This window comes from Lissotriton vulgaris, chromosome 10 (assembly GCF_964263255.1).
Source record: "Lissotriton vulgaris chromosome 10, aLisVul1.2, whole genome shotgun sequence".
Taxonomy (NCBI): Eukaryota; Metazoa; Chordata; class Amphibia; order Caudata; family Salamandridae; genus Lissotriton; species Lissotriton vulgaris.
In genome coordinates, this window is record NC_141698.1 from 124,639,241 (window position 1) to 124,654,293 (window position 15,053).

General features: G+C 42.5%; 1 protein-coding gene across 1 annotated transcript in view; it reads left to right on the forward strand.

The window, feature by feature from the left end:
• Positions 1-3,675: 3,675 nt before the first annotated feature.
• LOC147684820 (cytochrome P450 3A21-like) overlaps positions 3,676-15,053 on the forward strand; it is a 265,486-nt gene continuing 254,108 nt past the window's right edge. The window contains exon 1 of the mRNA XM_086940695.1: positions 3,676-3,777. Coding sequence (XP_086796821.1) covers positions 3,713-3,777 — 65 coding nt within the window. The 5' untranslated portion in view covers positions 3,676-3,712. The remainder of the gene's footprint in view (positions 3,778-15,053) is intronic.

Consider the following 15,053-nt stretch of genomic DNA (forward strand, 5'->3'; position numbering starts at 1 on the left):
TGCTCAGGAACTGGTTTGAACTAGGCAGAGGCCTCTCTGCCTTCAGAGAACAAAGGATTTTGGGGTATAAATATTGGGACCATGATCCCAAGAAATTAGATCACTTCTGGAACAAGAAACATTTTTTGCCAAGGAGAAGAACCAAGGAAGCTGCAGTAGTTTGGACTTCCCCTCTGGGTTGGCCTGGAGTGGTTGCTTCATTGCCAAGGGAAAGGAGAAGGAACTCTGTAAGGACTTTCATCTACAGAATATTCTCCAAGGGCTTGAACTGTGCTTGCCTCCTGCTGAAGTCTCAAGGACAAAAGACTTCACCTCCAGCTCCCTCCTGAATTTCCTTGCTGGGAATTCTGAATACAGACACTTGCGTGCCGTTGTGAGCTGGAAGCGCGACCCATCAAGAAGAAGCGTGTCGCCACCGCAGCTGAAATCATCGCAACGCCGGAGAAGCGAGCCTTCGTCGCATCTCACTGGAAGCGTGTGTTCATCGAAGCGGTCTGCTGTCGCATCACAGGAGAAACATGATGCCATCGTGAGAGTCATCATCGCATCACCGGAGAAGCGTGTTGCAGGGTCTGTCGCGGCTCCAAAGTACAGAGTCGACGCAAGGCTTCCAGGGCGTCATCGCATCATCATTGGATCACCGCATCAAGGGCGCCACCTTCTCGCATCGCAACCAGATCATCGCATCGCATCAAGACGCCATCTTGCACACCGACGCATCTCCCCTTTTGCGAGCCTTTTGTTCACTTTGGTTAGGCATCCAGGTACTTTGTTGAGAACTTTGTCACATTTACCAACAACTTGAACTAAGAGACTTTAATCATTCTTTAAGTAATCTTAAGTGTAGTATTGTGGATTTTTGTCGTTTGTGGTCAAGTCTATATAAAGAATACTTATTTTTATAAAACCTGTGTTGTGTCCATCTGTACTGTTTTCACTGTATTACTGTGTATATTCACAAATGCTTACCACACTGCTTCTGAGATAAACCTGTCTGCTCGTGCCAAGCTACCAAGGTGGTGAGCAGGGGTTATTAAGGAGTGTAATCCCCTTATCCTGACTTAGAAGTAAGGGTCCCTATTTGGACAAAGGTGAACACCATTGCCAACTAGAGACCCCCAGATCTAACAAGGTACTTTTTTCAGTGGCCTAACTGGGTCACTGTAACTGGCCTGCTCTCCATCACAATTGGCGTGATGTCATGACTTTGTCCGGCACAACCATATATCCACAGGTGGCGCTTTTTGCCGCTATTTTCACTAAAATCTTTTAAATTGCATGTCTCCAGTTACACTGGTGGTATTTTTGTCGTTTTGGTCTTGTTATATTTATTAAAAATCCCTCTATTTTCCTAACTTGTTGTGGGATCCTTTTTGTGTGGTGTAGATAACTTTATTATCGATTGAAGTGTTGCACAAATACATTACACATTGCCTCTGAATAAAGCCTGACTATATTGTGCCAAGCTACTAGAGGGTTGAGCACAGGATAATTTAGGGTTGGTTTGTGCCTTACCCTGACAAGAATTGTGGTTGATGCTTGACTAGGGCCCACAACCCAATCGACCAAGAGCCCAATTTCTTACAGGGGGCTAAGGTTGTATCTGAGAGACCAATGAGTAGAGCTTTGCCTAATCCTGCTACATGGGGAGCAGGGCTTTCTGTGTTGGTCGAAAGTCGTCTTTTGGGATAATGGGTTTCACTTTCTTCAAGAAGGAGAGTTGGTAACATGCTGTCTTAGTGTTCTAAGAGTGTTGAGAGCAGGGGCGGCTCTAGGCTCATGGCGGCCCTGGGCAGGGAGCATAGGTAGGGGGCCCGAGGCCGCCAAATCCCTGCCAGGGCCGCCAGAATTAAGGATATATATTGGCGTGGCGGCCCCTGAGGTTTGGTGGCCCTGTGCAGGTGCACAGCTTGCACATGCCTAAGGCCGGCCCTGTTGAGAGTAAATCTAATGGATACTGCATTGTCTGTCAACTGAAGAGAAAAGCTTGCTATGATCACAATGAAGACACATGCTTACATCTGTGATTGGTGTTATTGACAAATAGGAGGAACTGGGTCTTCGTTGGGTTGAGCTTCAGGTAGTTGGTTGACACACTGGCGTAACGAAACTCAAGGAGGCCTCCCTGCAAGGCACGAAAATGCCCCCCCCCCGGGCTCTATTAGGACCTTAAAAAACCCTTATGCAATAAAATATTGAAATATTGTGAAATGCAATGGTGTGTTTATGAAAATTCGCGTCTGTAACACTGACTACAAGTACACAGACACATTTTTCCTTTGCCCTTTTTTGGCCATTCCTTTCGTTGTTTTGTCTTGAATGTTGTGGGTCACGGCTGTGCCCACTTGTTATTTTGTCCATACATCGTGGTTTATCAACTAGAAACGTTAAAATAAAATTCTTGTCCGGCTGGACAAAAGACATACCACTCATTAGGTGTATGTTTATTGGTTTTGTACTTTAATTTGTCTATAAGCAGGGCCCATTGTCTTGTATAATATTCAATCAGGAGCACTGCAGCCCAAGTGCTGTGCTGAGGGGGCCCCCTGGAGCTTTGGGTCCCCCACACCGCAGGGGCTGCAGGGGCCTGTGTTACGCCCCTGGGTTGACATCCACATCTACATTATTTTGAGATAGGATCTGAGCCATTTTATGTCACTGGTTGAGGAGAATTTAAGGAGGGGGTAGCTATCAACGGTGCAGCCTGGCTCCAGGACCTAGAGACGAGGGGGGCTGACTGAACCATGATTATTGCTGTATTTTACAACTCAAACAACAGTTAGTGGGTCAGTTTTTGGCTAAACCAGATTTTGGGGTAGAGGCTGAGGTTGTCTACATAATAGTGAAACCTAATGTTGGTGGCTCCATGTAGCGGTTGAGCTTCGTTGAAGATGATGGGAATGGGGATTGAGTGATAAAGAACTCCACAGCAGATAAGTGAGTGTAAGGGGCTGAAAATATCTAGTGGGGGGAAATGGAAAAATATGAATTAAATAAAAATGCAAACTCAAACCAATGGGTGCTAAAAACGAGTTCCTGGAATGTAAAGACCTGCAAAATTCTGCGTCATAAGATGGATCCGGGAGAAACATTTTTAATTATCAAAGAGGAATTTCCAACAATTAAATGCTGCAATTATTTGGGCAAAAGAGGGTAAAAAGCAGAGTCGTGATGCTGTCATTCGTACACATCCTTGCATCTCAATAGACCCGATTCAGGTGGAAGACACCCGATTTATTTTAAGACAAAAATGGTTTTATTTGAGTCGTCTCACTAGAATTGCCCTTGCTGCAATAGAAATCAGTGGGGAAAATACCTTTCCCCAATTTATTTCAGAATCACCCATTCTCATGTTCTAAAATCGCATGTATGCAAATCTATAAAAAAAAAATTCAGCAAATCATTCCAGGCACTATGTATTCTGACATACTAAAGAATAATAGCACTCACAATGTTCTGAGGTGTGTACATTGCCCTCTAAATTACAGCTGCAACACCTAAGGATCGTGTGCGACCAGGAAGCAAACTACCAAAGGAGAAACTGAGGAGGTGTGTGTATGAGTACGGGTCACGTGAGAACAGAGCGCGAGACTCTGACTAAGGCTTGCTCTGAGGGTGGAAGCAGCTCGCGTGCGACAACTCACTGTTTTATCTCCCGCCCCTTTGGATCATTCAATTACGTGCCCTCTCTGAACTGCGTCACTTTCATGAAATGCCACCTTTCTCCTGTTTACGTCACCAGACAACACCTAGCCCCAGAGGGATTTTATCTCAGAGGCAATGTTTGCTTCCTCTTTTCCAAACGTGGTATTTATTGCCAGCTGAACTTCTGAAAGAGTTCTTTAGAAGTGGAGATTTCACACTTTTTTCCTGATGTTACATAAACTTGAAAGGAACAAATATACTTCAATGAAATGGAACTTTAATATAGTACTGTATTTTTTGGGGCAAAATATGACTGTTTCTTACAATGCTGCATACATAGTCCAAAATCAGTTTGCGTCATTTTTGTAAACGGGTTTGTTTATACACTGATCAGTTTTTATTTGCTAAAACTTTATTAGACGTCTAAAAGAATAAGAAAAATATGACTTTTTTTTCAATTGCTCGCAATTTTTCTTCTATTTTTATCACAGTGTATACATCGTGTGATCTACAGGCACATGCATCAAGCGATTTGGGAATCGCAAACGGTGCGAATCGCAAAAATCGGCCGTTTGCGATTCCCAAATCACTATTTGGGATGCATCAACTTAAAAGTGAATAAATCGCTATTTTAGCGATTTTTTCAAGTGCGATTGCTTTTAAGGAATCGCAAATTTGCGATTCCTCAAAAGCAATGCATGAAACTTAAAAAAATTGCGAATTCGCAATTAGAGAGAAAAAATTACCATGAGGTTGGACCTCATGGTAATTTTGCGAAATGTTACAAAAATGCAATTTTTTGCATTTTTTTAACTTTCATGTTGTGCACACACATGCCCTTAGGGCATGTGTGTACACAACATATGTGCATTGTTTGATTTCAGGGGTGCAACAGGGTGTCCTTTGGACACCCCTGCACCCTTGAAATCGCAATCTCAATTTGCGATTAGCTAATTGCGAATCGCAAATTGAGATTGTCTTCCCATTCATTCCTATGGGCCTCTAGGCCCATAGGAATGAATGGGAAGGGATTCCTTAATTGCGATTCGCAAAATGCTAATCGCAATTAAGGAATTCTATGAAATCGCAATTTATTTAGCGATTTCTTGATGCATAGGCATTTGCAATTCCTTAATTGCGATTCCTTAAAAATCGCAATTAAGGAATCGCAAATGCCGAGTTTGATGCATGTACCTGATAGTATTTTAAGTGCAAAATATATTTGTTCTGATCAGCATTTTGCAGCAGAAACAAAAGTGCATTTGAGAATTTGTCTCCTTTTTGAGCAGAGGAAGTTGATGTAATCAGGCCTTTTAAAGGGAAATCTGAACATTAGTGAATGAACAACAGCTACCTTGTTGAACAGCGATCATAGTTCAGTTCAATTCTATTGACAAAATATAAAAATAATCGTAATACAATATGAATGCAACTCAATTAAAATATCAGTGCCAAAAATTAAAAGGCGATATGGTAGAACCTCACAATTACAGAAAGTATAAAAACAGATAAAGAGCAGCTCGTCAGTCCAAAATTAAAGAAATAAAGTTATTCTTACAATCATTTAAAAAGCAAAAAAAAGGTTACAGCCAGTCGTTCAATTACAACATCCTTAAATGTAATCAAACTCGTCTTCATACGTAGGTTCAGTACGCTTAAAGCAAATGCAATACCTTCCTTAAGGAAATGTATCTTGTGTTCAATAAAGGTTTTTACAACTTTCTGCGTTTCATAATCAGATATGGACAAAAGCAGAATATAGCGCTCTTGTACTAACAAACTTTAGTAAATTGGGGGCTATATTTGTTATTCTTTCCTTAAAAAGCTCTACTCAGGCGACATATACTACCCAAAACAGCAAACAAAGACCAGGCTGATCTGAACCAAAAGAAACATTAAAATATAGATATAGGGACTCAGATAAGTACGGTGAAAGCTTCCCTGCCTCATACTGCTGCAGTCAGATTATTTTGAAAGCGCCCTGCCCTTAAATTCTTCAGACTTTCAGCTTCGGGAAAGAGCTTACATCAGAAAGCGAGTTTGCTAAAAAAACAACAATCAAAAAAAATGTTTGTTTCTTCAATGAAATTAATAAAAAGATACTGAGTTTCTACTAGAAATGGGCGCTGTCCAGGGCTGCGGTGCTTCTCACACAGCAGACCTAGACTGCCTTACTCGGTGGCCACCTCAGAAGTGCACTGGAATCTCTGATCTGATAGAATTTATGCAACTTTTCCAAAGTGTGTGCTTCAGGGCTAGACCAGCAATAAACAATTTAGAAAGCAATAAAATCACATAGTTCTGTGATGTTGCCCCATAAGATTCTGCAGCTTCCAGTTTCAGAATTCAGAAGCCCCACTAAAGCTTTGAGAAACTGACTTTGGAAAATGGGTACATACAAACGCTGGACCACACAGCAGTTTCTGCCCACATCCTCCTTTCTTGGGTAGTCTGAGCATTTCTGTGGTATTGGTGGAAGAATCCGTGTTTAAGCCCCTTTCGATATGAAGCAGATACATGCGAATGCGTTGCGTGGGTGCCGTAGTTACCCACTTTAGTTTAGGTAGGCAATTTGTTTTGGAGATACTTGGATCAGACATTGCTGGTCAAGGGGGATGCTGCCCAGTTGGTGGTGGCCTCATGCATGCACCTTTTGGTATTCGAGTGGTAAGTGCTCAAGTCTGGGAGTGGGGAGGGGCAGTGGGTTGTGTATTGTGTGGCACGTCATGTATAGGACAAGTAGCCCGTTTTGTATTGTAATACTCCTCTGTTATCAGCCCTCTGACTCTCGATCAGCCATCTCCCCTTCGTTCTCCCTGTCCGATTTGTCTCCCTGGGCTCCCTCCCCATGGCCATCAAACCACCTTGGTCTGTGTCCCTGTCAACACGCAGATGTTCCCAGTTCCCCAAGATCTTAGTCCACGCTCGGCCAGGGGAGCCTTCGGATTTCCCGTGATCCTCCCTACGAAGACTCCAAAGTTGTGACATCCGTCATCCAAGTGTCAAATACTGGTTCCTTCTCCGATTAACAAGCCATTGGTATTCTACGTTTGGCAAAATGTTGGTGCTAGATCAAAAGACCTAGTACCCACTTTACACATCTTGGGTCTAGGGAGTCCTCCCAAAAGCCCAGGATTCCGTCCCACTTAGGCCTCAGATACATCAGTGGTCTCTCCCTATGTCATTCAGTGATCGGTAGAACTAAGTTACCAATTGTCTGACTGAGCTAATAGAAAGTAAATGGGTGGTTTATTCTATCCATTGTGCCACAGATCAGCAAAAGTCAGCTCAAGAGCTTAATAATTCAGGAACTGGCCCCTAGGCAATGCATATTTCTCCAAATGCTCCCATAAAGGTATAAGAGTACCCATCAATAAGCAGTGCCCCACTTTCCAAATCTCAGCCTCCATCCAATAGGAAAGTTGGACAGCAGTAAAACAAGTAAGAGGGTTTCCATGTGGGAGGCTCACCAGTGGCAAAGCAGGACTCTCTGGATCTGTACCAGGCAACGGCTCCAACAATGCATCGCTACCCGTAACAGGGTGCTTGGGGGCAGGATAACCACATCCGAATGCAGCAACCTGGCCAAGAGAAGACCCTGTTGAGGGGCAATGCTCACCAGGTCCAAGGCTCCAAAGTGGAATTTGTCAAGCCATCTGGCTATCCATTGCTGTTGTGCTGCTAAATAGTACAGTTCGAAGTCTTGTGCCCGAGACCACCCTGATCCGGTGGGCGTCTTAGGAACTCTCTGTGGCAACCGCCATCCTAGATTAGTTTGCAGAGGAAGGCATCTACTTGTTTAAATCAGTTGATGGGAATTATAACCGGGAGGTAGGTAAAAAAATACAACAGGTGAGGGAGCATCTTCATCTTGGAGATTGACATTCCTGCTAGCAATGATAGTCGTAGGGATTTCCAACAGGTGAATCAAGCCTTAAGGGGGAGAAACGCTCCTCCTAGATTTCCCTCATTAAGATCCTTCAGGCTGTGGTTAAGTTGAATGCCCTGCAATAAATGACTTGTTAGAGTTTCCCTGTTAGTCAATTTTTTTCCAGTGTCAGTATTTGGGAGTGCTTACCTTTTTTCTAATTACCTTTTTGGGGATAGCATTTCCTTGGACGATTGATCAGTACTAGCTAGGTCAGTCGAGGGGATAATCTTCCTTCTTCCCAACCCAGTCTAGTATACGGACGCCAATTTGTAAGGTGTTCTTTCCTTCTGTTCTCCACTACAGTCAAGTAGCTGACCATCAATATTGTTAAAAACAAAGCGGACAACAGACACGTGCAGTGGGTGTGCTGATGAAACCCCAAATGTTTGCCAAATGCAAGCCAAACTGCACCCATCTGCACCTGGATGTCACCAGCCATCAGGACCCCTGGGGCCTCATTTATGAAAAGTGACGCATCGCTGCGTGAAAACAGCGATGCGTCACTTTTCACTGCGCACTCCTTGCGACACCAATGATGCATCATATTTAATGTATGACGCATCATGTCGCAAGGACTTACAGATACGTCAGTATTTCTGACGCATCTGTAAGCGCAAAAGTGACTCATTGCTGGAGTGTGTCACAAAAGTGACGCAACTCCAGCAATGCGTCCTTTCACATGGGGTAAGCCCCATGTGAAAGGGCTTGCATCAGTCTTACGCCTGCTGTGAGGGCGGCGCAAGATTTTGACGCAACAGCATCCTAAAAGTGACGCAGTGAAATCTCATAGATTTCACTGCGTCACTATTACGAGGCTTTTTGCGGGGGAACGCCCCCTCTGCATACATTATACCTGACGCAGGTATAATGTGGCGCAGGGTTTAAAAAGTGACGCATCTACCTAGATACGTCACTTTTTAAATATGGCGCAACAAGGCGCATTTTGTACGCCGCTGGTGCGTCACAAAAAGTGACGCACCGGCAGCGTAAAACTGACGCAAGGCCTCATAAATAAGGGCCCTGGATCTTTACGCTCTGACAGAGTGGAAGGAATTATTTACACAGACAACACTCTGGTTTCTCTTTGTAGGTCTGAAAACAAGTACAATTCATGGTTCAAATATTTCCCTAATCACCCTTTGGACCTCTTCTCCTGACGGTTATGTGGCTTTTCTTGCTAGGCTATCAGTCTAATACGTATGGAACCTCACAACACTCGTCCAGGTCCAATGAGCATTAAGGACGCCAATGATAGCATTGGACCAGAAGGGAAGCAGAATAAACCAGATAAGTCCTGCAAGTCCAACAGTCAAGCAGAAAGGCTTAATTAGAAATGCATTTATTCAAACATCAGATAACGGCCTAAACATGCAGTTGCCTAATGGGACTTGGGGCCTGATTTAGACAGATATCGTGTCCACCGTATTCAGAATACATTATGGGCCAGATGTACGACGGAAAACCTCTTTGCGCATGCAATTTTCCTCTGGGCCATGTACTAACACTATTTTGTGAGTCGCAAATAATTTGCGACTTGCAAAACAGTGTTTTGCAACTCTCTATTCGGAAGGGGCGTTCCCTTCCTAATAGCGACTCACAAGCCATGTACAAAAGTTTTGCAACCGCAATTGAGGTCGCAAAACACTCGCAATTAACTGCCCTCTTCAAGAGCGTGGTAAAGCAGTCGCAAATGTGAAGAGGTCCCAGAGGACCCCAAGTACTTTGCAAATGGAGGTTAAATATTTTTTAGTGTCAGGCAGTGGTCCCAGGGACCACTACCGTTACTTAAAAAATGAAACTAAAACATTTTCTTTTTTCTTTTTAAATGCAGTCAATTTTCCTTTCAGGAAAACGAGCTGCATTTCTTTTTTAAACTGCTTTATTGAAAAGCATTCCCAGACATGGAGGTCTGCAGAGCCCAGCACCAGGCGGGATATCTGTCATGTTTGTGATGGAGTAACCTGTCCACCTATCTCTAAATCAGTCCCTAAGTTTCTTCTTGAAGGCCTAATCTCCGTTTCATTACAGACACATGGTTTCACTCAGATGCTAATTATAATGTAGCCATCCATTCGTGTTAGAAGGTAGCCAAATACGATCCCCAGGGGAAGGCAGGTGGTGGTGTGGACATTTTATTGAAGTACTCAATGAGCTGTACAATATTAGGCACTTAACTATCATAGTAATTTGAGATGCTCGTTTTTAAACTTGACATTCCCCTGTTCAATGGTTGGAAAGGGGCTTTAGTATACAGGCCTCCTGACCCCCTCAAGAGATTTTGGTCTGAATTTAATGGATTGTTTGTTCTACTATATTACTGGTTCTAACAACTTTTTAGTGGTAGGCAATTTTAAAGTCCATCTTCAAGATCCTGAAGACCGTCATGCTCAAAAACTGAATGATATAATGGAGGCGGCAGAGCTAACCCGAAGAGTGACAGGCCCCATACATTCGGCTGGCCATACACTGCATCTAATGTTTAGTAACTTTAATGCTATTTAGATCGATCGGCCAACTCCTTTAACTTGGATAGACCTCTATCCCATTAGTTTTGGTACCCAAAGGTGAGGCCGGCTCCTGTCAAGCTTCACTTTCAGAAGCGTATCTGGGATAAGGTGAATGAAGCTGCACTTAGAGAATCACTCAGGGTACCTCTGTTTAATGACTAGGATGACATCAATAGTGTGACAGCAGGGTACCTTAGCGCCACTGAGGAAGCATTAGATGACTTCGCTCCTCTCAAATTGGCCATTCCTAGATGTAAGAATCCTCAAGATAAGTGGTTCACAGCAACTTAGAAAGGTAAATCAGGGTTGTCAAAAATGAGAATGATGCTGGAGACATTCTAAATTACAGCTAGATAAAGTCAATTTTAAAAGCTCACTCAAGGCTTACCAGAGACATTTATGAGATGCAAGAAGAACGTTTCTAGTTGAGAGGATTGACAATAGCGCCTCATCCGCTAAGGATCTCTTTAAAAACTAAAAAGAGTTCACACAAACAGAGGCTTGTGCAACAGCCATTCTCACTTCTACTGAATTTTTCCGAGACACAGTCTTCTTACTTTAAGGGTAAGAGCTTTAAAACTAATTAGGCCTTTTGAACTATAAGGAAACCTCAGCTTCCCTTGGGTAACCCTGGGCAGATGTTGATAGGGAATACCCGTGGACAAGACTCATTTAATGAGATTATCATTGTGGAAGTGGGAAGTACTATAGCCCTCATCCATTCGTGGTCACTTGACAATCCATGCCCTTGGCGTGTGAGTGCTTTATCCACCTCACTGTTATGTCCTTTCTTAACAGAGATGTTTAACCTTTCTTTGAAATATAACATAACAATGGAATATACAATTATTTGCAATATAATGCAACAACATTTCCCAAACTGTGGAAACCCATGAATTTATGTTCCTTACTTTAAAAAACCTCCAGTAGACCTATAAAATGTTGCCAATTCCTGCTCCATTTCTGTTCTTCTCTTCTTAGCTAAGATACTGGAGAGAATTTTCAACAAACAACTATCCAGGCATGTGGAGGGTAACAGTATATTTTATCCTTCAAAGTCTAGTTTCAGGGCAGAACACAGCATGATGACTGCCTTTCTGACCTTTACTGACATGATCAGGTTTATCCTGGATGGGGAGGCTATGCTGCCCTAGTCCTGTTGGGTTGGAGCTTTTGGCAGCATTTGATATGGTCTCCTAGTGCTGTGTTTATCAAGAAGTTGCAGAAGATAGGTATTCATTCAGGAGCACTGGCATGGTTCACTGACTTTTTGGGCTGTGATGATTCAAGCCTTCTATTTGCTGCCATTCAGGTCTGAGATCAATTGTACAGAGTGTGCAGTAACTCAGAGAACTTCCCGTTGCCCCACCTGGTTTCAAATTAACATGGTGCCGTTGGCTAAAGCAATCGCTGATCAGGGTTTTGAGACACTATCATAAGCCAATGATACTCAACTGGTAATCACAACCTACTATGATGCAGTTCAATCAAATTACGTGAGTGCCTGAAATCAGGGCCTGGGGAATCAGAATGGTCTTCAACTAAATGGGGCCAACACGGAAGTGGTTCTGTTTGAATTGGCCACTAAGATGTGGTCAGACAATTGGTGGCCTAATTAGTTGGGCGCTCCTTCAACACCCAAGAGAGTGGCAATAAATCTTGGCATCATTTTGGATGATACTCTTTGCATGAAAGATCAAATCAATGCAGTCTGTGGACCCTGTTTTGGTATTGTAGAGCAGCTGTGGAAGATTTTACCCATACACTGCAGGAAGACCTATGTACTGGCTCTTATCATCAGCCGGCTGGACTATGGCAACACACTTTATGTTGCCACCAAAAAATCTATTTATCATTATTCAGTTAACAAGAGACATAAAATCAAATTGATGAAAACAGATCAAATATTCATTATATCTTGATTTTAGATGTCAATAATTTTCCAGATCCTGATAGCAGCAGACTAATAACGACTAACAGCAAAACATATTAAAGGTGATGTAAGAGCCCAGAGATCAAGGAGTGGGGCCCAACATTGCACAAATTTAGCATTTTTAAGAATGTGTACAAGAAATTTACAAAAAACATAAACAGCCCGATTCATCAAGCGAAATTGCGTTCGCAAAGGGCCAGATTCTCAGAATCTGGCCCTTTGCGAGTGCAATTTTTGCATTTGGGATTCATCATCCCAAATGCAGAAATCGCTATTAGCGAAATCGCATATTTGCGAGGAATTGGATTTAAGGAATCTCTAATAGAGATTCCTTAAATGCAATTCATCAACCAATTAGAAATTGCGAAATCGCAATATTTGGTCGCAATTTACCACGAAGTCTGACTTTGTGGTAAATTGCGAAAAAAGAGAAAAAAGCACTTTAGTGCATTTTTTTCTTTTGCATGTTACACACACACACATGTCCTCTGGACATGTGTGTGCGCAACACCTGTTTAAATTTGCATTTAAGGGGTGCTACAGGGTGTCCTTTGGACACCCCTGGCACCCTTGAAATCGCTATCTTATTTGCGATTAGCAAATTGCTAATCGCAAATAAGGAATACTCCCCATTCATTCCTATGTGCCTTTTGGCCCATAGGAATGAATGGGGAGTTATTCCTTATTTGCGATTAGCAATTTGCTAATCGCAAATAAGGAATGTGTAGGAATCGCATCTTATTTTGCGATTCCTACATGAATCCCGTTTTGCGAGTCTGTAATAGCGATTCCTTATGAATCGCTATTAAAGATTCGCAAAACGGGTCTTTGATGAATCTGGCTGAAAGTGCATTGTGCATTGTAAGAAAGCATTATCACAAGGACAGAGGTGCTGTCATGTAACCTACAGTTCAACTGAAAAGATAAGTAATAGGGTGCGAGCCCCATTCTAAACAGAGTTAACAGGTGACAGTCCCAGGAGTCATGAATAGTAAGAAGATAAGTTTCCATTTTAAGAGCAGTGTGCTGGAACTGTTTTCAGAGTAAGGGTGCTGAAGTCTTAGGGATTATGACGAATCCAAGCATCACACAAGAAGCACATATAGCAAATGTGCCACACCCATTCAGCATGAGAGTGTTGAGGGTGCGGTATGTAGCTGGTGGTGCATTTTAGAGCATCGGTGTGGTAGAGCCCTGCCATTTACAGTAAGGTTGAAATGGCCACCAGAAATTGATTTGTTTTGATTTTATTAAAATCTTTGTTTCCATCACACTTCAGAATTACAAAAAATGTGCTTAATTTGTGCTTCCCTAATTACTGATATATTTATAAATATGTACAGTTCATTTATAGGTATTTACGTGTTGTAGGTTAGAAACAAAATGACAGCCATTCCTTTCGCTTTCTGTACCCCAGTAAAATTGTCAGCTCTGCCACTTTTTCAAAATTCTCCCACTTTGCAGTTAAAAAAATAAAAGTAAATGGCAGTTTTCCAATAAGCAGCTATTTGTCTGAAGACAGACCCTTTATCTCTGACTGCAGTGTGACAAGACAAACACAATCTAAAGGCAGTTTTATTGCTCATTCATGTTCTGAAGTTCAGCATGGTTTTTTTTTTAGATGCTGTAGCAGGCCCTCCTCTCCCCTCCAGACCCTCTATGTCCAGCCCCTATGCTTAAGAGTGGTCTTAATTATAATGTAAGACTTTACAGATGGGTTTAATAACTCAAGAAGTTCTCTGCCATGGGTTCTATGTTCATATAAAATGGTCTTAGCCCACAACTTATCCCTCTTTGTGGGGAGCTCTGGAAAACCAAATATGTCTGATCTACCTAGTTGGGAAGAAAGAGACATGACATGTAATAGCCATAATGAATTATGGCCTTCTACTGATTGCAAATTATCAATCTGTTTTAGTTGGTATGATAATAGATAGAATTCCATAACAGGAGGGGCGAAATTTAGATTCAATCTGAGCGATAAGGAGCTCAAAGCTCTTCATGACTGGATTAATGTGAGCAACTCTGTGGGACAGACAGGCGTTGACAATAAAATTCGTTTTCTTCTGTTTGGAGACTCAGTTTAGTTTATCCCCAGGCCCATAACAGGCAGCAGAAATGCACTTAAGCAGGGATAAGTGTAACATGTGCGCAATTTGTTTCTTACCTAGTTTGTGTGCAAAATTGTATACACGTGATAACAAATATAAAAAAGATCTTTGCTTTAATCTTCTTTACAATTCTTTTCAGGATGCTTGTTAGACATGACATCCTAGGCGTTGGATTCATCCAGGTTTTTTTGCCTTTACCTCCTCCTGTATTACTGAACCATGTTTGTTGGCATTTGGTCTCTGTGCACTTTTCTCCTGCTAACCCCTGTCAAAGTGCTTGTGCTCTCTCCTTAAAACATGGTAAATGTGGCTACCTCTAATTGGCACATTTAATTTACCTATAGGTCCCTTGTAAATAGTACTACATGTACTCGGGACCTGTAAATTAAAACGTTACCAGTGGGCTGCAGCACTCATTGTGCCACTCAGTTCAGTAGCACAGTAACACCTGTCTCAGGTTTGTCACTGCAGCCTGTAGTGCATTTTTAACCCACCATCTCGACCTGGCAAATTAAAGCTTTTGCCAGGCTAAAAATTTCTTTTTAATACATATATGTCACCGCTCTGGTAGGCCCTAACCATTCATAGGGCAGGGTGCACAGTATTTAAAAAGTAGGACAGGCGGGTCCATGTGTTACATGTGCTGTCAGTGAAAAACTCTTAAAGTTGTTTTTCCAAAGGGACTGCCCTGCTCTCTGAAAAAGAAAGACTGGACCTGCTTGTCTGAACCCAGGCTCTCTACAGTGCCACCAAGGGTTAATTGGCTGCCCTCCTGTTTGAGCTACAGGGACATACAAAGTTTCCAGAGGCCTCCCTTGCAACTGCCCAACAACTGTAACTTCATTGACCGTGCCATTAGCCTCTGCTAGAGTGAACCTGATCGCCAAGAGCTGCCCTTCAGGTCCTGGACCCTTCAGTGGCTCTAA